This window comes from Talpa europaea (assembly GCF_964194135.1).
Source record: "Talpa europaea genome assembly, chromosome: 15".
Taxonomy (NCBI): domain Eukaryota; kingdom Metazoa; phylum Chordata; class Mammalia; order Eulipotyphla; family Talpidae; genus Talpa; species Talpa europaea.
The window spans coordinates 4,368,240-4,394,535 of NC_140083.1; the positions used below are offsets into that span (position 1 = coordinate 4,368,240).

At 56.7% G+C, this 26,296-nt stretch overlaps 1 protein-coding gene across 1 annotated transcript; it reads right to left on the reverse strand.

Moving 5' to 3' along the window:
• Positions 1 to 714: 714 nt before the first annotated feature.
• Positions 715 to 26,296, reverse strand: FAM83F (family with sequence similarity 83 member F; the record flags this gene model as incomplete). The annotated part of the gene is made up of 5 exons (XM_084254892.1): positions 715 to 764; positions 6,292 to 6,929; positions 7,816 to 7,937; positions 8,340 to 8,507; positions 25,820 to 26,296. 5 exons carry the CDS (start codon positions 26,294 to 26,296, stop codon positions 715 to 717), a joined length of 1,455 nt encoding a protein of 484 aa, XP_084111018.1.

The window sequence follows — 26,296 nt, forward strand, 5'->3', positions numbered from 1 at the left end:
CTCCAGGATAGTATGTGCCACACGGCCAGGCCTTTTTATATAAGGAAGTAATTCCCGTGGAAGCTCGGGGAGGTGGGCCAGGGTCCCAGGTGGCCACCCCCACCCCAACACCCCAGACGCTCAGGACTGACCCAGGAACCAAGCTCACCTTTCCTTCCCTGCTCCCCACACTGGAGGCCGGGAGGGCCACAGCAGTGCCGGGCCCTGGAGGTCTTTGCTGAAACTTCCACCTTGAGCTCAGAGGCTAAAGCAAAATGGGAACATGGCTTCCTGGCTCAGAGCCGGATCCTCTTTTTATTCCACCAAACCTCTGGGGGAACAGAAGCACCAGGAAGCCCAGGGAAGGCGTAGCCAGGGAGCTGGAGCTGCCCTGGAGACCCCTCCATTAAGGTATAAAGACGTGGCTCCACCCCACTGGGGGCTTGCAGGGTGAGGCTGGCCCAGCGCCGGGAGGGGGTCAGCCTTCCACTTCATGTAAACAAGGAGCAGCCCCCACTCAATGGCTGACAGTCTCTTGGGGGGGGGTATGTGTGTGATTGTCCAGGGCTGCGGTGGACCCTCACATTTGGGACCCAGGGTCCCTGAGGCCAGGTTGGAGGCTGCTGGGTAGGAGGCCAGGAGGGTCCAGATGTGCAAACTGGTGCAGGCTTTGACCCATGTTCTCCACAGGACAGGACAGGGCGTCCAGAAGTCCTGCCCACCGTGGGCCCAGGCTCAGGAAACCACACACTTGTTGGTCTTGGTAGGACTAGAAGTTGTTTTACCTGCAGAGACAAAGGACATAGGTTAGGAAGGAGGGAGGTGGAGGACTCGCCTCCTGGGGTCTGCCCACACCTCAAAAGTGGGGCTCACGGCCTCCCTCCCAAGCTGCTGCTCTGGAAACTGGGTCATGAAGCCCAGGAGACCAGAAGGAAAGACGTTTCCTGTCTCGCAGCCTCAGCCAGACGACCCCTGGTTGGGATGTCAAGGGACCTGCTGTCTCCTGACCTCAGTGGGGTGGGGAGCAGGATCAGGACCCCTAAATCAGCAACTATCACCAATGGTTTCAAAAGTCTTGCCAAGGAGGATCACCGAGCTGAGAGCCTGCGCCCCTGCTCACCGGGCGCCCATACGGGAGCTCTCAGAGGTGGTCCCCAGAGCACACCCCACTTACAGCTGGGGCGGTGCGGCCACCAGTGCCAGAACCCTGTCCTCCAGATCCATTTCCAGCTCCTTCTGCTACGCAGGCCTCCTAAGCTGGGAGAGGAAAATCTTGTACCTCAGGAAGGACTCAGTGGCCTCAGCAGCAGGCAGACCAAGAGTCAGGCACTGCGGGGGACACTGGGCTTTTGGGGCTAGTGGTGAAGACAGAGGATGGGGGGACACACTTCGGGAGGGAAGGCGGGGGACGAGAAAGCTAATCTGCCCCAGCCGGAGAATCACCTTCTCCTCTTCCCAGGCCCCTTCCGTCATGTCCACTCGCTTCACCATCCGAAGCAGAGGCCAGGACAGCCCACCCCTGGGCTTCGGGGCAGACACCCCCACCTCCGGGCTGCCTGCTGGCGTGGGCTGCGGGAGCGGCAGCCTTTCCCCCAGGTGGACGCTGCTCCTGTTATTTCCTGGCGGGTCCTCGCCCTGCTGCCGGCGCGCACAGCGCCTTCCCACACCACTGCAGCTGCGAATTTGAAGGTGGCAGCTGCCTCTTCTCCTGGGCCACCAGCAAGAGGGATGCAGTACAGGCCCGAGGGCAGCTCCTTCATCACTGCCCTTAACCCCAGCTCAGCCAGCTGGACTCCCTCTCTTGGGGACTTGCTACCGGCCAGCAGAACCTCTTATGGGCCACCTGACCAGGCAGGAGACCCAGACTGGAGACATGACTGCAACGCTCCCCAAGGGCTCCAGGCCAAGAAGCTGGGGTCCCCCCAGGCGGGTGCACTCTGCTAGAATGAGCACATTCTGGGGCCACTGTCCCTTTCCCACCACGTGGACGCAGCCAGTGGGCACTCGGCCTGCTCAGCAACCTGAGTTCCTCCCCAGAGGTGGCAGCAGTTTGGAGGCAGGAGATCAGAGTGGCTGGGGTGGGGTGGGGTGGGGTGGGGTGGGAGAGGGTTTGCCAAGGTGCTTTGCTCTCCTCTGGCCTTAGAAGGCTGGATGAAAACCCGGAGAGATGATTTCTGCTCCGGATTCACTTCCATGCATCTGAGAGCACCCAGTTTGAGGAAACAGGTGTTCCATGGCTCCCTTGCTGCTCGGGGCTGGGGGCCCATGTGCGGGTGTAGGTAAGGCTGAGGCAGAGCAAACCTGCTCGGGTTAATAGGGAGAAGTAGTAAACTGCCCCCCAGTTTTTTTTATAAAGTATGTGTGACACGGATGTGGGGGTCCCAAGGAGGCTCATGAGGGAAAGTCACACATCAAAAGGAGGCGACACTGAGGTGAGGCTGCAAGCGGGGCGGGAAGTGGGTGGCACGTGGGAGGACGGACATGGGGGAGCTGGCCTGGGGCATCAGGACCCCACACTGATATGTGGGAGGCCATGACAAGGACCAGGGGCTCCACCTCCTGTTGGGTGTCAGGGCTTCGCATTCCCTTTCCTGAAGGTTCTCCCTGGATGTCCACAGGGCTGTCCCTTCCCTCGGTCTCTGCCAGATGCCCCGGCCACAGGGGTCTGTGCCCACCACTCTCTTCAGCACAGCATTTGCAGCATGGGGACCCGGCTCCTTTTGTTTGCTGCTGAATCAGGAACTTGGAGCAGTGCCCGGGCAGACATTGCCCGGATATGTGATCAGGCAGAGGCAAGCCCATGAGGGCTCATACCGGTAAGAACAAAAGGCAGCAGTCATGCCCGCACATCACCTAGATGGTGATGTGAGCCCGCCAGACCCCTGAGAAAGCAGCAGGGCGGGGGACGGTGTGTCCACCACAAGCTAAGGATGTCTGCCTCTTTTCCAGAGCCCCTGGGGATGCTCGCCAGGCTCCACTCAGCCATGCTGTGGGGTCTGGACCTGGCTGCTAACAGTACTGGGGTTTATCCCGCCAGACTGCTGGGGCCTGACCATGCTCAAAACCCCACCTTGATGAGATAGCTCTTCAGTGGACTCACCCTGGAAGGGGGCCCACAGGTCCCTCACAGAGCTTAGAACCCCGGGGCAGCTCCTCAACCTGGGACAGGGGCCCAGAATTCCAGGAGAGAGACGGGGGCCTCCTGCCCCAGGGTGACACAGCAGAGCCCAGGGGCCCAAACCCAGGACCCAGAGGCCACAGCATGATCCCAGCCAGGTGGCCCACCCACCTGTGGATCAGGAGAGTTCTGGAAAACCAATGCTCACTCTACCTGCCCCGGACCTTAGAAGGTAGTGACCCATGGGGTACCCTGGGGTGCAAATGCCCACACTCCTCTTCCTTTCCTAGTGGACACCAGGGTCATCAGGCCTAGCGCCTCCCACAGAGCTTTTGATGTGGGGAAATGTCGGCCCCGACCTTCTGGAGATGGCTCTGGAGATGGCTCAGGAGGCGGCAGTGCACACAGGACCACAGACAAGGACTCACCTGCCTGCACCTCTGGGGTCTTGTCTATGAAGCTATGTCATCAGGCTGTCAGGCCACCAAACCAAGCGAGAGTGGCCGGCTCCATGGCCACCCAGCCCACGCCAGGGCGCAGAGGGGCTGCGCTTTCACCGAGCTCAAGAGTGTAGGCTGTTTCCCAGGGACCTCCCTGGGGGGGGGGCACGAGGATGCCACCAGGAAGCCCTCCCCCAGCCTAGCAGCCTTCCAGTGTCCCCCAAACCTATGGCTCTGGGGACCTCCAAATGGGGAAAACTAATCAGGGCATTTCTTTAAATGCAGGTTCCTGGGCCCAACAGGGGTAAAGACTTTTCACTGTGCTGTAACACAGCTCTACTGTGGCCAATATCCCCTGAGATGGGGGGGCCCCCCAGGGGCCCAGCTGGAGGTCCTCGGGGAGGGCCGCAGGAGGCAGGCTGGGGAAAGGTGCTGAGCGCTCCCAGCACGGAGGGAAAAAGTAGAAGGTGCCTGGATTCAGCCAGTAGAGGGGGCTGTGGGCCTTCAAATGCCAGGCCGCGCCCTTGCTGCTTCCCCAGACCTGAAGGAAGGGATTTCCGGAGGTTCTCCCAAGGGCCACACTTGGGTTTGCAAAAATTTGCATGCTGCTTGACAACTATATACTTCTTATCAAGCAATTTTACAGGCTGTCAGTTCTTTGCTCTTCTGTCTTTCTCTTGTTCACCCACCCTGTCATCCGTCCCGGCTCTGCCTTGACAAGAGGTCAGCGGAGACAGAAGGACAGAAGCCATCAGCTCCAGGGCTCAGAAACCCTGGAGCGCAGGGCCCCCTCCTCGACCAGGACCCAGGGCGCAGTCCCTGAGGTGGAAAGTGGGGGGGCTGTGGGCAGCAGGGTGCTGGGGCTGCGGGCGGCCGGTGTAAAGTTGTTTGGTGTTGGCTGCAGGAAAGAGGGCCTCTCTGGCCACAGTCCCAAGGGGCAGCACTTCCAACCCAGGGGCTCCCGTGCTGGAGACAGAGGCCTGGCGGCTTAGGTTCTGCAGCTCCAGGGGAGACACTGGAGGCCACCAAGGGCCTGTGGGGAGACGATGCCTGCATCTTGAAAGGGACAGTGGGGAGAGGAAGGGACCCGGCTTCCAGGCTCTCAGGCACTGGCTGCCTGCCCAGGGGCCCTGTCTGGGCTCCTCTGACGGGTGGGGAGGGCATCTAGCTGGGCACCCTTGGGCCCTGCTGACTGTGGGGCCAGCTCACTGTCTCTAGGCGTCAGGCACTCAGGACAGGAGCCTCCTGAGGGCACGGTCTGCCTGGTGGCACCCAGGGACGTTTGCCGGAGCCATCCGCCCAGGGGACCCAACTCTGAGAGACCCGATTCGGATGACAGCAGGAGGGGATGACATAATGGCCTTCCGTTTCTATAGAAACAGCACCTCAGGGTGAGGGGCTGGAGGAAGCGAGAGCTTCCACTTCACCTCCAGTGGGGACTTGGGAAACAGCCCCTTTGTGGCGGGTTCGCCCCTCCCCCGCCCTTCCCTGACAGGTGTTCACCATGGCAACCCTTCCTCCAAACAAGAGGCACTGAGCAGCACAGCATCTGGTCTCGGGGAGCTGGGGGGCCAGGGAGGGGGCTGGGCCAGGGCCACCCCTCTCCTCAGGGTGTGTCCTGGCCCAGGTTTCAGTCCTAGCCCACTACCACTTTCTGTGCCTGGCCACATCCCTTAGTGTGCACCTGCAGCCCCCACGGTGGTTCTGAGAGCCACGGGGGAGCAGAAACTCAACATGCACCCCCTGGTCAAATTCCCAGAGGCACCTGGGCCTGTGCTGAAGGAGAGACTGCGTGGGCTGCCTGCAGCAAGGTGGGGAGGCGATGTGGGGGGGAGTGGAACATGGCTGTGGTCCTGGCATCCAAGCCCTGGTCAGGTCACAGTGGAGGCCTGGGAGGGGCAGGAATCCCGGGAGCACTCAGGAGGCCCAGAGGGACCTCAGGCCCTGCCATCACCCGGGCCCAGCTGGCCAGGAAGTTGGTCTCATTGCTGCAAAGCCCCACAGCCACAGAGGGAGAACCCCCCCAGGGACACCCAACCCTGACTCAGAGCTGCTGAGAGCAGAAAAGGTGCCGGCATGGCCCTGGTGTCACCACCAGCCTCCTGAAGGCCACACAGGGTGCTGCTCCAGAGAAGGGAGTGTGAGGACCAACAGGGGCTTCTAGAGAAACAGCTATAACTAGCCGCCCCAGGAACCAGCTCTCCCTGGAGAGCTGCAGGGTAAACACTGTTTGTCAAGTAAACTCTGGGAGGAGCCAAACCCTTTACCGCAGAGACCAGGGTGTTGCCGGCCAAGGGGTGGGCGGGCTTGTTTGACCAGGTCAGCTCCTGATGTCAGGGGATGGCCAAGGAACCAGCTTTGCCAGCACAAGCCCCAGACTCTCAGCAGGGTCGGGCCTGAGCCCGGCCACGTGGCCACCCCCAACCTCTGCTTCTCCACGTTGAGGAGGAAACTTCTACGCTCACTGGAGTTTCTGGAGTTACCTGGGGCCTCTCCGAATGCCCCCTAGAAGTAGGAGTAATAGCTCTCCGACCACCTCATGCCCAGAACTGTTCCAGCACGTTCTACCCTCAGAACAGCATTAGTGGGGCAAGGCAGGCACTGATTTCTCCTTGGGGAGCCATGTGGGGTCTGGCTCCAGGCCCTTGATGGTAAAGCAGAAGGGGAAACCCCTCCAGCCCTGAGCCCTGCCCCTGGCTGCTGTGCTGGCTGCAGATCTGAGGCCTGCTTTTCTGTAAGGGCCAGAGGCCTCACCTGAGATGTTGGCACTGGAACCCTCGTTGGGCCTCTTTCTCATCGGCAGCTGCCCATCGACAGTCTCTGTGCAGAGGGAGCTGACCATGCCATTGGGCTGTGCAGGCTTCTTGCGTCTGCTGAAAAACCACCTGTTCAAGCTCTTGCTCTCCCCATTGGCAGTTGCTCCCGTGCCGTTTTGGGTAAGTGCCTCTTTGGGTTTGTACTTGGGGTCCACGTGCTGGCCATCCTTCAGAGGCAGGGGCTCCACCGGGGGCAGCTCCTGCTCCAGTGTGACCAGGTCATTCAGGAAGCTCTCCATGCGCCTGGCTGCCTCGCCGCCTCCGCTGTCCTCTTCTTGGCCCTGTGGGTCACCCTTGGCCTCCTGCTGCTGCCGGACAGCCCAGCGCATCATCTCCCCGGGTGGCTGGCACCTGGCGGCCACCAAGGCATACTTGGGGTTGATGAGCTTGCGAGCCACAGTGGAGGAGAGTTCGTGGCCCAGCCTGCCAGGGCCTCCTAGGCCCAGCTGCCGGCACAAGTTTACCTCCTCCGAGATGGCGTACAGCTCCCGGAACTCCAGGTCGAAGGGCTCCACTTGCTGCCCTGACAGGAGGAGGAGCAGGTTCCTGTCCAGGTGGGAGGAACTCCAGGTGAACCTGGGGGAGTGGGGACAGGAAAGCAAGACATATGTGCCCAGGCCTGTGGCCTCGGCCCGCCCCTGCCAGCAGGCCCTCAGTGAGCCCATCTCAACACCCCCTGCCCCATCCCAGCCTGATCTGCCACTGAGGTGCCCCCTGGCTGTGTGCGGTGGTGGGCGGTGGGGGGGCTCTCTCCATGGATCCAAATCCCTTTTCTTTTCCCTCTGGGTTTGGCTTCAAGCGCAGCGGGCAGGCAGCGAGCAGGGCAAGGGCACAAGAACGCAGACCAGGACTCACACCTCGTTTCCACCCACATGTACCTTGTAAAATGGGGCTCCTAGGAGTGAAATGACCTCCTCCCCACCACACACCTCCAGTGAGTGGTTGCTGCAGACCTGTTGCGAAGGGTCCCATCCTGCACTCGCTCCGCCCTACCACAGCCTGGGAGAGGACAGGCCGCTGCCTGGTGTCCTGTGTGCCACGGGCTCTCTTCCTCACCTGGGTCTGCGTTTACTTGGAGGGCAGCGACCACACAGAGGTGTCTCTCCTGCTCCTGGTCACTCACTCCTCAGTCAGCTCCTGGAGAGCCCCTTCTGCGCCATGTTCGTCCCCCAGCTCTGGTTCACTCTGCCCCCTGCTGCTCCCACCTACCCACCAGCCTCAAGTGGAACTATTTGTGCTGGAGTGCGAGGGCCAGGCAAGATTTAATGCCCAGTGAGTTGATCCTCTTTCTCCTCTTTCTGGAATAATCTGATGGCCAGAAAGTTTGCAGGAAGGGGCTGGCCAGGAGGCCCTTCTTTGCAGTTGAGCTCACAGCTATGGAATCTAGCATCTTCCTGAACACGAATGTTTATCACCATGAGCACAGGCCTCGCGGGCCCTTCTCTGACAGGCCCCAGCTCACCTGTACGATCCAGTGGCTACTTTTTCACCGTCTACCATCAGGAACTTGGATGACAGGGTCCCCTTGACCTTTCCCATGGGCATGTAGAAGCCAACGCCTGTCACAGAGCGGACACGGATGTTCTGCCAGGAGGAGGGAGGAGAAAGGCACTGTCACCCAGCTGGGGCCAGCGAGGCCCTGAGCAAGTCTGCTTGGGCAGGGGAGGAGCCTGCTGCCCACAGAAGGGGCTGGCCTGCCTCCTCTCCCCCCTGCTTTCTGGGGAACCAGAAAGGCACCCATAGAGGAGGAGGCAGTCAGCAGATCCCCCTTCGGGAGCGGGCGAGCCCTGGTGGCTCCCACCTGTTCTGCGGCTCCTAGGAAGGAGCTCCCCCCAGGGAGCCCAGGGCCAGGCCAGAGCTGCCTCCTGAGCCCCAGCAGCATTGGGATAAAATTTAAGTGCATGTAATTTAGGGTTACCAGTTCACGAGGTGAGGCTTTTGACAGAAGGAAGTGGGTGAGACCCACTGAGCACAGGTGCAGCTTACCCGAACCCGGAAGTCAGCGAGGTCCAGGCCCTGACACATCTCCAGGAAGCACTTCACACCGGCCTCATCCAGGATGATGTACACTGGGACCCGGCGCTTAAAGGCCGCGTCCACAATGTCTTGGAAGATATCTCCGTCGGTGAAGATGTCCATGACCACAGCGATGACCTGCACGGGGAAGGACATGGTGACAAAATACCCGGATACAGACCCTGGTTTGAGAGGACAAGTTTGCCCTGGAATAAGTGGTGGCCAAGGTCAGAATCGCACCTGCACGATTCCTGATCTCCAGGTCCCACCACCTGTGAGCACAGCTGCACCCTGGAGAAGGGCTCTCTGCTCTGGGGGCAACCTGAGGGTCCAGGGCTGCTCAACCTGACATGCCCCTGCCCCCGCCCTGCGGCCAAGTGGATCCTGATGCCTAGGAAAGCAGCAGGCTCAGGAGGATGCGCCAAGAGGGGCCAGGGAGGGAGGTATCAACAGTCACGTGTCTGCTCTCAACAGGCCTGGGGCTTTGCTCCCCCCATGGCTGTGCCAAGTGCTGTGCGTCCCCAAGGGCAGAGCCCGTTAGCTCAGATTCCCGTGGCTTCCAGCATCCGCGCCTCTCTTCTCCCCTTCCTCAAGTCAAGGTCACTGCCTAGTACCCTGGATTTCTGAAAGTCAGTCCTGATGATCCATTCTGGAAGGTGAAGTCTTCTTCAGCCTGCGGCCTTTCTGACCTTAGCCTCCTCCCTCCTCCTACACAAACTCCTCCCCACCAGCCGCAGGGCTTGAAGTGTTGTGCCAGCGATGCAGTGGAAAGGGCACCTCTGGGGTCAGAGAAGTCTGGCTATAAGCATTTTCTATTTGTGTGACCTTGGTGAGTCACTTAACCTTGTTGATTCTGCAAAAGGAGGGTGCCATATACTTACACATTTGCCATGAGGATGAGAGGTGACATCTGTAAAGCGTCACACACGCCTGCTATGTAGCAAGTCCTCAGAGGATGGCTGCCACAGCATGACCGAGGGAGTCTGCTGGTTGTTGCTACTGAAAACCTGAACTCTGAGGTCAGAAGACCAGCACTGGCCCACTAACTCCACCACTGATTTGGCAGCAAATTAAAGCTAATAATAGCATCTATCCCAAAGGGCTTAGAGAGATAAACCATGAAAGCATTTAGCACAGGGCCCGGCAAGTGGTAAGCTCAGTAAGTGATATCTACCATCACCATCATCTCCTTTGTCAACATCACCACCATTGTCACCACCACCACCATCACATCATCACCACCACCACCACCATCATTAACATCACCTTCTCACGTCTGCCTTGAAAGACCCTCCCTCCACCACCATTTACACAGTATCACTTGGGCCTCTTCTTAGCTCCTGCATTTAATATCCAACAATTCATACAAGTAACACTGAGCCCCCAGGGCAGAGGAAGGATCTAGAGACAAGTAAGTTATAATCCCTGAGTTCAAGGGGTTAGTCCAGTTGAACCAATGAAACATTTGCACACAATGTCTAAGACATAGGTAAGAAGACAAATGCCTTAAGAGATGCACAAGTGACCTGTGATGTGAGTTCAGAGGAGGGGTGGGGTGAGGGGGAGAGAGGCGGGAAGGCGCCTGATTGACCCACTACTTCCAGCCAGGGGAGGACAAGAAAGGCTCTTCCAGGGAAGCTGAAACCTGAAAGATGGGCAGCCTCAGCACCATGAGAGATGAGCAGGGAGGACAACGGAGCAGGGAAGCGGGCAGGGCTGCCACGTGTGGGAAAGTCGTGCTCTCCACATGGGCACTGGGCTGGGGAGTGAGTGGGAGGTGTGCCTGCCTACGGAAGGGGCGCTTTTTTCTAGGGGCACACGGGTGCCATCTGGGCTAGCGGGGGCTTAGGAGGTGGGCATGTCAGGTGAAGAGAAGAGCACAAGCAAAGGCTCTGGGAACAGGGATTAACATGCACCAAATACTTTTGATGCCCCCACCTATTTCGGGTGTTTTGGGTAACCTTTCTAGAACAATCCTCACAATGAGAAAGGCTGTTATTCCCATCGGGGAAGCAAATGCAAAGGGGCAAAGCAATGTGTGGGTCACAAAGCTACACCCAGCAGAGCAGGGCTTGGAGTTGGGTCTGACTGCAGAATCTTCATTGCACCGCATCACACTGGCTCCCACCTATAAGGTGTTTTAGAAACATCAAGTCAAGTTAGTCTTTTTAAAGACTAAACAAGATAAACATGCTTCCAGCAAGACTGACAAAGCCAGAAGAGGTACAAATATAGTACTGAGCAAAAAAAGAGAAATAACTGAAGGCATACCTTCTTTTTAAGGAAATGAGTACAGACATTTAGTGTCTAAGAAATTCTCACAAGTTAGGAAATAGTAAAATGTCAAAAAGAATATTAAGAGTATTTACACATTGATGAATTTAAAAATTAAATGACATGGGTAAATCATTAAAAATGAATTAGAGGGTCCTCCCTGGTGGCACAGGGGTTAAGTCTCAGCACTATCAAGCTGTCGCCAGCCACTGTGGCACGAGTTCAATCTTGCACCAGAGAGCTACCCACATGGCACAGCAGACCTCTCCTGTCTTGTCCGCTGCTCCCCTCAGCAGTGTATTTCAGTAGATCTGCCTGTTCTGCTCCCCACTCTGTCTCTGGTGTATCTTCTTAACCCCCACACCTCTGGCCTATACCCCAGCTCTTGTGTGCATAAATAAATAAATAAATAGATCTTAATTAAAAGGTGAATTAGACATAATATTGCACAATTAAATAAGGTTTATCCTAGGTATGCACTGCTGTAATGATTACATTAATGGGGTCTAGAGGGAAAGCTGTACACTAAGCTTTTAAAAGAATTTGATAGCAACACATTCTTATTTGTGATGAAAAATAGAAACAGAAGGGACCTTTAACGTGATGAAAACTGTCTACGGAAAACTCACATGAACCTTCAGGTGTGTTCCCTTTAAGCCTGAGCAGGTCAAGAGCATCATTGCCCCTGTCACTCCGCAATGTGGTGCAGGTGCTCATCATGTGATATGAAAAAATGAGCAGAGGATTAAAAGACACAAAACCATTCGCATGTTGGGAGATGAGTTTTATAGGAAATCCAGTAAAATGCAGAGAAAAACTATTAGAATGAGGAATTCTGCAGGAATGCCAGATACAAGGAAGACACACGTAGCTTTCTTCTATTATAGCAATAATCAATCAATCAAGAAATGGAAAAGAAGATCCATTTAAAACTGCAACTTAAGCACAAAGTGTTTATGGAGGAAATTTGAAAACTCAAAGGACATTTGAAAATAGTGAACAAATGAAGAGACAAATCATGATCACAGATAATAGGATTTAACATTTAAAAAAGTCCAATTTTCCCTCTATTAAAATCTGATGCAACTCCAATGAAAACATGGCAAAAATTTTGGAGAAACTCAAATACTTCTAAGAATAAAGATCCACGACAGCTAAGTTGATTTTGAAAATCAAAGCTACCAGGGGATACGCTGGGCTCAGCAGACAGCCAGGCCGGAGACAGCACAGCGCCCGGGGCTGCGGGAGGGAGGAGCTGCCAGGAGATCCGGCCCAGAGACCAGGGTGTCCGGTCTCCGCACACACGCTTGGAACTTTAACTCTGATAGAGGTGGAGTCACATCTCGATGGAGAAAGGAAACTGTTTAGTGTCAACAGATGGGAAAACATCTTTGCTATAAAGAAAAAGAAAGGTGATACCGACAGCGCACACTACTTGCTTCGGGCAGGCCAAATACTCAAACGCCAAAGACAAAATTGGAAATTGATGAGATGTGGGAAAATATCTTCATGACTGAGATAAGCAGGGCTTTCTTAAGATTCCAAAACCACAGACCAAAGGGTAAATAAAATAAAAAAAATACTTTTGACAAATTAGGGACTTTCTGTTCAAAGAAAGATGCTGCAGACAAAGAAAAGGCAAGTGGCGGGGGGTGGGGAGGGCAAGGTGTCTGCAATGTCTGCTTGGAGAGGAATGAGGAAGGTACTGGATGCCTGCCGGTCGGCAAGAGGAAGGTAGTAAACAAATGGGAAAAGTAGGCAAAAGGACAGGAATAGGCCATAGCCAGCGGACAGAGCTGGACCGCTAATAAGTATATAAACAGAAACGCACTTCATTAGTCATCTGAAAAATTCACATTAAAGCGAAGAGAAACAGAGATAATGCATGACAGCAGTAAGATTAACTAAAAATTAAAGAGTTGGACCATCTTAAATGTTGGAGGGGACACTGGTGGGAGGGGACCTCCTGGAGCTGCGGGCAAAGACTGTGGATTAGGGATGTTCACACCACGAGCCAGGGCTGCCGCTCCCGGCCACGGCCACGCACCCAGGGCCCTCTGGGCGCTCTGCACAGGTGTGTGAAGGGCAGGAGCGCAGACACTGGCTGTGGCTCTGTGCGGTGGCCAGGAGCTGGCAACAGGTCAGACACATGTCCCTAAAGAGCTTGCAGCAGACAAGCAGCCACTGAGGTCCCTGTGCAGTAAAGTGAGATTCGTTTGATTCAAATGTGAGAGAATGAGCCTCATACCCCTCATGTAAATTAAAATGTGACATGAAACACCACCGCGTGTTGTTCAAGGATGACAGACATGTCGAAGGACGCACACTGAATACATTCGGGTGGTGGGAGGGGGGCAGGAAGAAAAATCCCCTGGCTGGTGAGGGCGGTGTATTGCAGACAGCTCCAAACAGCCAATCTGCCCTGGGCCCACGGCTGGCTGGGGCAGGCCCGGCAGGGCTGGAGCAAGCTCAGGGAGGGTGTGACTTGACACTTGGGTCTCCACGCCACTAGAACCCTGGCTTCCCACATCTGCGAGGCTCTTGCTATCTTATCTCCCACGTCCTATCTGAGGCCAGAGTCCACTGTTTGCTCATTTCTAAGCCCTCTGCCGTGCCTGGCTCAAAGTTGCTCTCACTCTGTCACTGGGGACTGCCTGACTGGTTCACAGGAGGGCTTCTGGATTCACACTCTGGCTTTGGTTTTGTGATTGAAAAAGCAAGCAGGGATCCAGCGGCCCTGGCCTCGACCTGGAAGGATGTGATGTGAGAGGACATCATGCTGCAGGGAGAGCCCCGTCCCCAGGGCCTGGCCTTCTGGAGGCTGGGTCTGCAGTGCCCTGGTGAGAGCCAGCCAGCTGTGTCACTACCAATTAAACAATGAAATATCCGTAGCCAGAAAAAAAAAAAAAATCAATTGCTTGCTGACTCCTGCTCTCCCGTGGTGGAGAAGTGATAATTACCCTCGCTTTGGTCTCGAGGGCATGCTTGACAGTCAGCCCTGCAGCCTCAGGCCCAGGGAAACCAGCCCGCTCCCTGCTCCCCGTGGCTGACACTCCCACGTGACCCTCCACCTAGAGCCCGTCCTGGACAACGGGGTAAACAGAACAGTCAGGCTTTAAAGGGAGGACGTCATGGACTCAGAACTGGGGAGACAGATTTTATTCTCAGGAGAGAAAAGTCATCTCCTCCCGGCTGGCGCCCCATTCCCAGTGGGCCTGCGTCGGCTCCCCCCGGTGTGCGGCGCCAAGGAGAGAGGTTAATTCGAGGTGGCGGTAGCTTTCAGGAACTGTCGCGGGGGCTCTGGCAGAGGCCCTGATGTTGGAACGCTCCTCCTCGGGAGAGTGGTTAGCTTAGAGTCTGCTGTTTGATAGCCTGCTTCATGGCAGGCGGGTTAGAGCCTCAGCACTCCCCTCTATCTGTCATTCAACGTTAATTAAACTGCTAGCATTTCAGATTCACTTGCTGGACTCCTTAATTACTATTAGATAACAAAAATGAAAAGGCATCTACCTTCCCACCGCTCCAGGCAGGCCTGCTGAGACGGCCGGGGACTGGTGCCTGGTGTGGTGGGGTGACCCAGGCAGGAAGGCCACCGCCCTGGGACCACTACCACGTTGCGGGGTGGGCTGCGCTGATCAGCTTGCCCCACAGGCACCTCAAAGTCAATATCCTCCTGGTCACCCTGGCCAGAAGGCAGGTCACTGGCCTTCTCCCCTCGGGCCAAGACCACTTGGTCACCCCGTCCAGCAGGGCCTACTAGCCCCTTCTCTGGGAAGACTCCTTCTCATTTCACAGCTGTCCTGACTTGGGCCCCCTCATTTCTTCTGGAACAGCTTCCTCACTAGTTTTTCCTGCTCCAAGTCAGTCTCCAGAGCTGCAATGCCCCCAACAACTGGTGAACCAGCGGACCCCATGACCCCTAAGGGAGGCCGGAGCCCCTCAGCTTGTCATCTGAAGGGCCTCGTGTGCGGCCCCTTGGCCCCCCCGCTTCATCTTGGGTTGTCTCACCTCTCCTCTTCCAGCCAAGCAGAATGACCTATGGTTACCTGAACACAGAGTTTCCCTGCCGGGCCCTGTTGGCCCTGGTGGAGCGGGGGTGTGGGGGCTGTAATTCTTGGTCATGGGCTGTCCTGTGCATTGCAGGGCATTTAGCATCCCGTTGAGTAGTGACAACCGGACATGATAAATGTCATCTGGGGGCAAAAGAGCCACACTCCTCCCACAGCCTGGCCAAATGGCGGCGAGTCGGGTACTTTCCATGCCTCTTTCAAGACTCTGCCAAGAATTTCCCGAAAATGCCCCCACCCAAGAGCATTCACCACCCCTGCTTCCTGCCCACGTTGTATTCCAGGCAGATGACACCTTCTTGTAACATCTCTGAGCAGCTCTGTCCCTTGCTGGCCTTGGGCTCCTGGCGGCTGTCTGACTTCTCCCGGCACACCCACCCCTCAGTGCGCACCCCAGTTCTCCATGCTGGGAAGGAGAGTCTACAGGGAGGGTGTTGCATTTGTTGGGTCTATGGCTTTATTTGTGCGCGGGTGTAGCTTTGCATTTGTCGCCTTTATTTTGTTCCTGGTTAGGCACTGGGGTGGAGGGAAGGAAGAACAATGAGCCAGATTCCTGGTGGGATGGCTTTGCTGGAAGGCAGAGCTCAAGTCCCCCCTCCTGGCGTGGGGGACTCTGCTCACGCGCATGCCCGGGGGGCCTGGAGGAGCAGCCTGCCTCCACTGTGAGCGGGTGGACAGACATGCACCAGGACGTGGGCCAGGGGGCAGGGCCACCACCAGCACACGCAGCAGCACTTCCGTGCAGATTACAAAAGGGGGCCCCGCCCAGCACCAGTCAGGAAGCGGAGCTGGGGTGCAGGTCAGCCCACAAAGCCCCTCACTTGTACCGCGTGTGGGGCACAGGCTGCGCTGCCACACTCAGCTCCTGCCAAGTCTGAAGGACATTCCAGATATGCAGAATCTCAAAGCTGGGAGGAAACAGCAGCCAGACCTCAGCCCTGGGGCTGTCACCCAGCTGGGTCTTGGCAGAGGGGAGACCCCAGTCCTGAGTTTTTCTAGAACACTGCCTCATGGTCACCCCCAGATGACGTGGTCCTGGAAGGCTCTGTAGACAGATCCGCTCTGGCTAGGAGCCCAGGCACCTCTGACCTCTGCTCCCTCAAAGTCAGCTGCATGGGAGAGGACACCCCACCCCTGTCTTCCCAGCTCTGTGGACCTGGAGCTCCAGGCACTAGCAGTGTGGGCACAGCTGCCTGCCCCTTTCTCCCTCAGCTCCACAGTGGGAAAAAGCAAAAGGCTGCGGACATGGGGTGCAGTGGTGACCAGCACTTCTTCCTGGGAGAATTCACAGACATGTTCCAGCCCCAAGACTGGACAGGGCCTTATGGCACTTTCTGTGCCCTGGGGCGGGGAGGAGAGGAGAGCCAAGGGGAGTAGCTGGGGAGGATCCCACAATGCCTGGGCCTGCCCACTGAGATCCTGCCCCTCCCTCCCTGGATTCTACACTCATTTCACTAACTCCCCACCATTCAGGAGCGACTGCAATGGAGACAGCATGGACTCTGGAGTCGGGGTGAGACCTCCGCCCCTCTGAATTGCACCTGTAAAGCCAGGCTGCTTCCTGCAGCCTGGAATCAAAGAAATGCAGTGACGTCTGAGGGAATGGGGTGGGGTGCCTGCCCACCATGGCTGAGCTCTGCCTTGCCCCTAACAGGCCTGGCACAGGTGGAGCTCAGTGTCAGCTGACGGGCTTCTAGCTTCGCCAGTCCTGGTGGTGGCCCCCTTGGCAAGAATATCCCGGAACCAAAGCTACAGCGGTCATTCCCCTGTGCAGATGCCAACTGCCTTCCTAACCGATCCCTCAGCCCAAGACCCACCACATGCTTCCAAACCACCCCTCCCTGACAAACTCCTGCCACATGCGATGACCCAGTGTTCTCTGGGCACCTGGCTGGCTGCGTCCGGCACTGACCTCAAGGTCACACCCTAGCACTGTGGTGGTGACTGCGCCCTTCCCTGCTGAGGCCCCAGTTCTCTTCCCGAGAATGTCCCGGGCCCCGGCCCTGGGCACCTTCCCCAGGATGGCAGTTTGCTCAGGCTGGGGCCTGGTTAAGCACGAGGGCTCAGGGACAGAGACCTGTCATCCCTGCCTACTCAGGGCCTGACGCACAGTGAAGTTCTGAACAGGTTAGCTGCAGCAGGGAGCTTCCCCTGGGGAGCTGAGGAAGCTGTCTGGACCCAGGCCTGCGCCCTCCAACAGGGTGGAGGCAAGAACAAGGATTCTGTTGTCTGCTGGGCTGCAGGCTGCCCCCACCCCACCCTCAGGGCATCTGTGCTTTGTCAGCTGAGGCTTCCCAGCTCTCTGCGGCCATGTTACTTTGTTTCAGACTCACTAATTAGACATCATTAAACACCAGCCCCCCTGGATGCATTGGCAGCCACACTGCCAGCGACTGGAACCCAACTTGGCCTCCCCAGGCTGCTCCAGGCCCCAGCCCGGGCCCCTGGAGCTCTGTGCTGGCCGCCCCTTACTTGCCTGTGGGTCACGTCTCCCTGCTGGGCACCCACCGGGCTCCTTCCTGGGGGATCCGACCCTATGAGGGGGTCACTCTTGACACCTGTACCTCAAAGTAGGTTGATGAAGGGGACCAAGAAAGGAGATCGGGCCGAGCGCTCCAGGGAAAGAACAGAGGGCTGCCCGACATGAGCAAGGCCTACTATTCCAGCCAGGAGGAGCCATATGTGATCCACCAGGGAGTGAGCTTAACAATTCTTTTTAAGTTCCTAGGCCAGCTTTTCCCTGCCCCACGGTGTGCTTCTGGGATGACTTCCCCGGCACTAAGTTGGTGTTAATTAGTGAAAATTATCTAATGCAAGCTCATTTTAACATTAGCTTAAAGCTAAACATAATTAGGAAGATAAATCAGCTGCTTAAAAAAAAAAAAACCAATGAAGATACACAAATGATTTTTAGGATCTGCTGCTGGTCTGGGTTACTGGCTTGGAGCTCCAACATGATACAACACGTGGGCTCAAGATGTGCCGGCTGAGGAGGTATCTTTTGATTGATCCATCAGCTGTCAGTTTGCCTGGGAGGTGCTAAGAAGCAGCAAGGAGAGCCCAGTGCCCACAGCCAGGCGATGCTCCCTGGGGGGCTCCGTCAGGAGGCAGGTGCAGGGTGCAAGGAGGACTGTGGTTGGGGGAGGGGCCTGCAGGGCGGAGGAGTGGCGGGCTACTGTGAGCCCAGGCTCCCTGGCCCCTGACCTTGCACAGGCCTGCCACACGCCTGCTCTCCACCCACCCTCCCATCCCAACTGGCTGCTTCAGCTGTCAGTTCCCAAGAGGCCTCTGCTCCCTGGACTAAGGGGGAAGCCGACTCTTCTCAGTTCCCACCCAGCTCCAGTGTTGATCCTTATCTTCTCAGCCTCTCTGAGCCTCAGGTTACTCAACTGTACAATGGAAAGTTGCTGGACTGTTGTGAAAATTAAATAATATTTTCTACAACATTGCGTACATGGCTGGCATTTAAGTGATCAACAAGTAAAAGCTACTGGTCGCTCCCCCAGGCTGTGCTGCTGCCATTTATTTTTGTAATCTCCCCCACCAGACTGCAGGTCGGGATCCACATTTTATTCATCAGTGTATTTCTGGGACGTATCTAGCAGGTCCTCAGTGAAACGTGTTGCGTGGATGAGCAACTAGGCAGGATCTCCAGGCCGCCTAGGAAGGGAGGGACAGTCTGTTCTAGAAGATTGCTGCTCCCCCCGTCCCCCACCAGGGCGGTAGTAACCCTGGTCCCATCCCTGGCCCACCTATCTGCTGACTCTCTGCTAGCAAACAGACCAAAAGCAAGATGTATTCAGAGCCCAGCCAGCACCTCCTGGTGCTTAGGAATCCCGGCACTGTGCAAGCTGTGCGGGGGTGACTTACAGATTGTTGGAAACCCAGGCCAGAGAGATGAACGATTAGAAGAGCCACAGGCTCTCTTCCAGGCTCGTGGTTGTGGGATCACCAGCAAGGCCACAGACCACACAGATTTCTGAGAGGGCCGAGGCTCCAGCTGAGGTTGCCTGGTCCCGGAGCCTGGTGGACGGGGGCGGGCAGGGACCACCAGGGTGACAGCCTGGGGTGGGGGCTCAGGGCAGCGCTGGGAGCGGAGGCTCTGGTCAGCCAGGACCCAGCCCAGGCTCATTGGTTTCCTGCCATGCCCCCTTTCCCCAGATAGAAGCCTGCCCTGGAACAGAACACCCTGAGAAAGGGAGGCGGATCTGGCCTCCAGGCAAGATGAGGCCGCATCCAAGGGGGTGAGAATCTGGGGGGTTTGTCCCTAGCCGGGAATCCCACCAAGATTCAGCTGGTTTCAAAAGTCCCAGGAGGCCAGAAGATGTCCATGAAAGGTCAACAAAGGACCCTGTGAATTTCCTACACCCAGCATTCCTGTCCCACCTGCCCCCGTCACCAGGCAGAAAGGACCCCGTCCCACTGGGCACAGGTCGGAGCAGCCAAAAGTCAGGGCGTCTGTCTCCATACTACTCTGTGAGCTTCCCAGGGCCTGAATGGCAGCAGACACATGTACAGATAGAGTTTAAATAAGTATATTTTGACTCTAGTTTTAGAGGGAGGAGGTGGCCCTGGAGGCAATGCCCAAGGGGAAGCTGCATTTGTAGCAGAACATGAAGGACGAGCCTTGGCCTCAGACCTGGGTAGGAGGCCAGCTTGTCCCTGAGTTTTGTGACCTGGGGCTTTTCCTGGAGCTGGGAAATGAGGCTCCCTGGCTCCTGCGGGGTGCCATGGCCTGGATTAACGAGAGGACCCATACATGGCCCCTGTCTCAACGATTCTGACCCCTCTTGAAAGACATCCTTTAAATCTGCGTGCATTCCTCATGTTTTTCAAAATGCTGTCTCCTAGTCTGGGGTTAGCATCTCAGTGCCTTCCTGGGAAAGTAAGCAGCGAGTCCAGGATTATCCCCACTTAACCAGTGCAGAGATGGAGGCTCAGCGAGGTCAAATAATGTGCCCAAGGTCACCAGGTGAGCGAATAAGAGACAACCAGAGCAGGAAGGAGCACGCCAGGCTCCAGGCTCCTGCTGTGTGCCGCTTCCCCTGGCAGTGGCCTGGCCCCCAGGGTATGCTGGCCATCCAACCGAGAACCAGCCAAAAAGGCACCATTCACTGAGAGCCCCCCATGACTTCCCAACTCCATGGGAAACACCCTGCTCAGTTTCAGGGACCCAAACGGTCGGATTTCAGAGGCACTGAGCCTGACACCCCCTCTTTCTCCGCAACATCTGCCTAGGCCCCACGGCCCTCCTGAAAACTTCAGTTCTCGAGGAATCTTTCTAACTGCTCTTGGACTTCATGAGTTGGCCTTGGGCAGGTGACGTGGCCCAGGCCCTCAGCCAGCCTTCCTGGTGACTGTGCAAGGGGACCACCAGGGGTCCCTGCTGTAGGAACTGTTCCTCCCTCTCTAGGACAGCACCCAGAGTAGATCCTTGGCCGAGGATTCAGATGCCACAGTCTCATGGAGAGCAGCCATCTGACAAACTGCCACCTCCAAATCCAGGCCAGTCAATAAAACCCGGGGGTGAGAGGAGGGCAGTGGGCAACCGCTCCTTTCTCACTAGGAAGATGCAGGAAGCACCTGCACGGGGCCACTGACCTGAGCAATCAGAAGCCACTCCCAACTCTCTAATGTCCTGGCTGCAGCACCCCCACTTTCTGGGAGGCAAGTTATCTGCATGTCCCTCCCCTGCTCTGAGAATCGTAGCGGCTCCTCTGCAGGCCAACAGGCCGCGACCTGTAAGGCACTTTCTCATGGGCTTTCACACATAGCTTCTCCCTTGTTTTACCAAAACAATCCAGCAGTCTAGGAATCACTCTCTCATTTGCAGGTTCAGAAGCTCAGAGAGGGAATTTCTTTATCCAAAGGAATGCAGAGCCTGCCACCTGTCCTTGATGTGAAACCAGGTCCCTGATGCTTGAGAGTTCCAGCTCCTGGGATCAGTGATTCAGCAAAAGGAGGGAGACTCAGAAGCCATTAGCCAAGGTGCCTGGGGCTTGGCTGGGATGCAGGGCAGGCTGGGGCAAGATCCCAGAAGGCTGTGAGGTTCTCGGAGGTGCCATTATCCACCCGCCTCCATGGGACAGGCCTGCAGAACAAAGCCCATATGGAGAGCACTTGTGGAGGGAGAGGGCTGGGCAGGGGACACCCGCAGGTCACGGGCTGCCCTGAGAGCCTCCTCTGCTCCGGGCGTTGAAGACGGGCTTTACAAAATTCAGAAACTCTGCGTCTGCTTCACGCCTAAATCCTAAGGCCTAGCAAGAGGCTCGCTATGGAGTAGGGACCCTTTCTGGGTAGAGCCGAGTGAGGGAAACGTGGTTGAGGCTAAGAGGGGAGGACATGGGGTCTACTTAGTGGCAAAAACTGCTGCCTGCAAAGTTGAGTCTCCTGGCGTGATGAACGGGAGACCCCAGCACCCCTGGGCATGTGTACCCAGCTGTTCACCACCATCAGCTGCCCGGACCTTGAAGGAGGCTGCTAAACTGGCCAAACATGTCTTCTGCTTGGAGCCTTTGCTTACGTCCCAGAGCCCCCGTCCCTCAGTCTAGCGCACTCAAGGCAGCCTGTTACTGTGAGGATTAAAGAGAACCTGGGTGGCGTGCCGCTCATTCCCTGGGGGAGAGCTCCCAACGCTTGCTTCTCCAGCCGATGGAGGGGAGGGGTGGCCAGTAGGGGACCTTCTCAATCATCTAAGCCAATCACTGACCAACCGGGTCCGCCCTTCCGATGTTCCCAGCCCCCCTGGGAGGAAAGGTGCTTGTATAAGGTGGGCTGTGCGCTGCTCACGCGGGCACAAACAAGGAGTCGCAGAGAACAAAGCCAGCTTTGCAATGAAAATTCAATCAAGCGCCCAGGAAGAGGAGGCATCTGAGCCAGACCTGAGAGGAGGGGACAGGCCCACGGAGAGACAGAGAGGGCTGGGCCTGCGCCCTCTGTCCCCTCAGCCGGCTGGGCCTGAGCCTCCCACTGGGCAGGAATAAAGAGGAGCAGCTCCCAATTAGCTGAAGGTACCGGGTCCAGGGCCTCCTCTCCGGGGCTGAGTTTATCATCTCAGAGTCGTTCTAATTCTGACCGGGGATGTGGAAAGCTGAGCAAGCTCCTTGTCCCGTGGACAGGCCATTTTACCCTTTTGGACCTCAGAGGCCTTTGTGTGACATGAAGATAAAACTCAACACTGTGGTGGAGGTTCAAGGGGGCTGGGGCAGCTTGTGGTGACTGGGGAGTGGGCGTGTTTGGGTGTGGGCCCAGGAGCGCAGGGTCAGTCCTTGAGGTGGGGGCCAGGAGCTTTCCTCTGTTCCTGAAGCCCAGGCGGCACGCCCAGTCGCGGGTGCTCACTGCGAGCGCATCTCCAGACACGCTTGCCCACAGGCCCTCAGTGCCAGAGATCCTTCTGGAACCCAGGTCCTGGGCTGGGTCCTCCCCCCGCCCCCACCTCGCCCACTGTCAAGAGCTCACACTGAATACGAAGACAGCTTGGAAGCCATCATGCAGCTTAAGGGCAGAGATGTGCCGTGCATGTCTGTTTTCTACTAAAGTGCTTAGCACACAGAAAAACTTGAATTATCTGTCCAGTGCCCAGGGGGACGCGCTCTCCCCCCAGACTGCTAGCCCGACCACACGGCAGCTGCCCGTCCCTTCCCGGGGCCCTTGACGCGAGAACCGAGAGTTTGCTAGTCTACGCGTGTTCTGGCTCTGAAGCCGCTCTCTGCAGTTACAACCACCTTCGCAGCCCAGACAGTAGCAGCCTCCCTGGTTGCCTCTGCCCGAGAAGACAGGCCAGGGACTCATTCCTGGGCCCCCGAAGGCAGCCTTTCCGCCTGTAGTTTAAGCAGACAAAGTCCATTATACAGTGACAGTAAGTAAGCAGATCTCTCAGAGGGAAAACAAACAGCAGGGAAAACCCCACCCCTCGAGTCAGCTCTGCCAAGGGCTGGCAGGGGCCTGGGCGCAGTCTGCCTTGTCAGATGACTTAGCCTGCCGTCCCAGGCCTTCCTCCCATCCCTGCCCACTCGCCGCACTGTTTCCTTATTAGCCACCTCCTGTGGCGCCTCCTTCCCAAACCCAGTCCTATTTCCAAAGTGTCCTGGGTTTAGCTCCTTGCTCCAAGTCCCAAGGCCCAGGTTCCAATCCCCACAGGCCTTTGGCCACTCTCTCTGGGCCTAAGTTCCTACTTGTCACTAGGGAATAAAAATGCCAGCACCTCCTGTGGTTTTACCAAAGATGGATAACACAAAACCCTGTCACATAAAGTGTGTGTCCTCTGCCTTCCCTGCAGAACCCCCCTCTACAGTAGACCCGCTCGGTGGGCCCTGCCTCAGAGCAGACAGACCCCTCCCTCCTCACGGGCCACCAGGGAGTCTCCTTGCCAGTCAGACAAGCTGGGTGAGAGGGGATAAGGGTTCATAAGAGGCTGTAGCCTTCAGAGAAGCAGTTAGGGGTCTGGGTCTTTTTCTAACAAGCCCCTTTCCTTCTCTGAGCCTCAGTTCCTCACTTGGGAAACAGGATCAACCTCTTGGTCCTACAGAGGTCACCAGTCGTTGAGAAGAATGTGCTGTACAGCCAGGGGGGAGAGTGATTAAGGGCGGGAGCAGCGCGGAAGGCCTGGGAGTTGAGTGATGGGGTCAGAAGCGACTTTTTTTTTTTTTTAATTTTTTTTTATAGAGGTATGTTTTATTTATTTATTTGTTTGTTTGTTCGTTTTGTTTATACATGCACTGGGGACAGTCAGAAGCGCGGGAGGGTGAGAGAATTCACCAGAGCCAGAGCGGGGAGCAGAGCAGGCAGAAGGACCGAAGTACACTGCTGAGGGGAGCAGCGGGCGGCAGGAGAGGTCTGCGCGCCATGTGGGACCCTCCTCTGGTGGCCGGGGAGCAGTCGGGGATAGAACTGGCGCCGCAGAGGCCGCGGGCAGCTTCGCAACCCAGCGCTCAACCGCTGCGCCACCAGGGAGGCCCCAGAAGCGACTTTTTACAGAAGAGAGGTCCCCTGCCTTGGACCCACTGTTAGGAAACTCCCCTGCCCCCTGAGAGAATTCAGTTCCCCTGCTGCCAATCCAAGCTCTTCCATGTTCTGAAGCAAACATCTCTTGCTCCTCCTCCTGAGCTGTAGGGAGAAACTGCCCATTCCAGTGTCGTTCTCTCTCCCCTTTCAACTCTTCAATTCACCTCCCTCAGGAAGTCCTCCTAGATTAGGCACATACAGCCTCAAAACACTTTCCTTTTTTAGCATATCTCCCGGCACTTGAATTAACTTGGAAGGCAAAGGCTGCAGTTTATATCCTCCCTGGCTAGTGCCTGGTGCACAGTGTGCACTCAGGAAATAACTACTGGTTAAATATGTATGTTGAGGACTGGTTATGATTGCTCGTGCTTCTGTTGTTGCACATTTGAAGAGTTAAGGGCATTCCACCACACAGGAGATTCCTGAGACGACTAGAAGTCTCAGTGGACAGGAATCCCGTCTCTCCTTTTTGGGGTTCACAGCCTATACCCAGATTTTGACCAGGTTAATTCCATTCAAGGTCCTCGGTTTACCCTGCCATACCATCGTCAGACGCTCAGCAGCAGAGTCAAGATCAAGGACTTTGGCCTTTGAATCCAGGCTCAGTCACATACTATATGACCTTCAGCAAATTACACAGCCACTCTGAATCCAAAAAGAAGGAAAATACCCATCTCGCCCTGCGGTTGTAAAAAGCAACAGAAAACGTGGCACAGTGGCTGGCACATGTTCATTAAATAAACCCAAGTTTGTTGCTATGACAGCATGAGGCTTGACCCCTAACCCAGCTGCAGTCACGCACACCCTTTCTCCTCTGCTGTTCAAACTTGCCTTTCTCTTTTGCAGAATGCAGTGTACAAAGAACATGCAGGCAGACAAAGAGGAATTGCTGAGAGAGGGAGGTGGATGGGGAGAAGGCAGCCCTTCCTTCTGGCAGGCAGAGTAGCCAACTATTTGTATCTCCCCTTCCAGGAAGCGAAGCCCCACCACGGGACTTTCTAGGTTCATCTTTCCTCCCCAGCTTGTTCAGCCTCCAGGGGGAACAGGACTCCGACCACATTCACTGAGTTGAATCACAACAGTGGAGCCAAGCCACTTCTGCTTGTATATTCTGAGTGGGGCACGGAAGGCTGCTGGTGTTCCTCAACAAATCTCAACGCGAGGAAGCCAGGTCTAGCGAATAAAAATACGAAGTTCCCATTAAACGTGACCTTCAGATCAATAGCAAGTAATTTCGGAGTCAGTATGTCTTGTGTAATATTTGGGACAGACTGATAATAAAAAATTATTTGTTGTTTATCTGAAATTCAAGTTTAATGGAGTGTCCTATATTTCGCCTGGAAGCCCTAGCTGGTAGGCTGTGTACCCAGGTACCCCTACCTATGGGCACAGTATAAAGATTAAAATCTTCCCCCACCCCACAACCTACCAGCCTCACCAGAATTCTGACCAGCCACCAAATCACCCCTTTCTTTCAACCCCTAAGAAGAGTAGACTTAAGAAGTGGGTGCTTTTTCCTAAGCTGCTGAGTCTGGCCACCTTCCTCCTCAAAGTGCCCAGTAGAGTCAGCACAGGGTGGGGGCTCAGAATTCACCCCCCTCCCTCCTCCCAGGCTGCTGAGCTCTGCAGGCTCAGAAAGGGGTGTAAATGCCAGGAGCCAGGCAGGTGGACTTGGGGGGCCTCCTAAGAGCAGCATGGCTGGCGTCAGGGTGGGGAGGTCACCCCATCCACTTCCTGGGGTTGACTGAAGATCAAATGAAAAGGTGGCCGGGGACATGTTTCCAAATCGGATTACTACCAAGACATGTGAGTGACCCATTTTACCACGGGGCCCCCACCCCAGCTCTCGAGGAAGAGCTCCTCTAGGCCGTGGACGCACTGGACGGGAAAGCCAGCGCCTCTGGACACGGTAATCACGATGCCAGACACCTGCCCGGCACCGTGTCATTCGCCCAACACGTCCCCGTCCCTCCTGTCTACGGGCCTCCCCGGCCCCACACCTAAGGGCAGGTTCCGGGCCCGTTTTCTGGGGGGTGGTGGGGCAGCAGGAGGGGGCCCGAGGGGCTGGGCGGGGGTCCACCGGCGGGAGGGCGGGGCGGGTCCTACCTTCTGGGCCTGTTGGATCATCTGCCTGACCACCTGCTTGAGGTGGGGCGCCCTCTCCTCCTTGGGGGGGTGAGTGTAGAGGGTGAAGCGGTTCGCCCCCCGGTACAGGCCTGTGTTGGTCCATCCCAGGTCCAGCGGGGGCACCTCGGTGTCGGAGAGGTCGGGCCAGTAGGCCAGGGACTCGCCGGGCTCCGCCGGGGCGCCGGCCTGGGCCTTGGCCTTGGCCTTGCTCTTGGGCGCGGGCGCGGCGTCCTCGTAGGGGCGCCAGGCGGCGCGCAGGGCCTGGCGCTCGCCGCTGGAGAGGAAGTCCCGCAGCCGCTCCTTCTGGACCTGCTCGCGGTAGGCCTGCTCGCCGCCGCCCAGCAGGGCCTCCAGCGCGGCGCGCCGCCGCTCGCAGTAGTAGAAGGCGGCCTGCGCCTCGGTCACCCTCTCGTTCACGTGCGCGTCGTCCAGGCAGCTCAGCTGGGACTCGGCCAT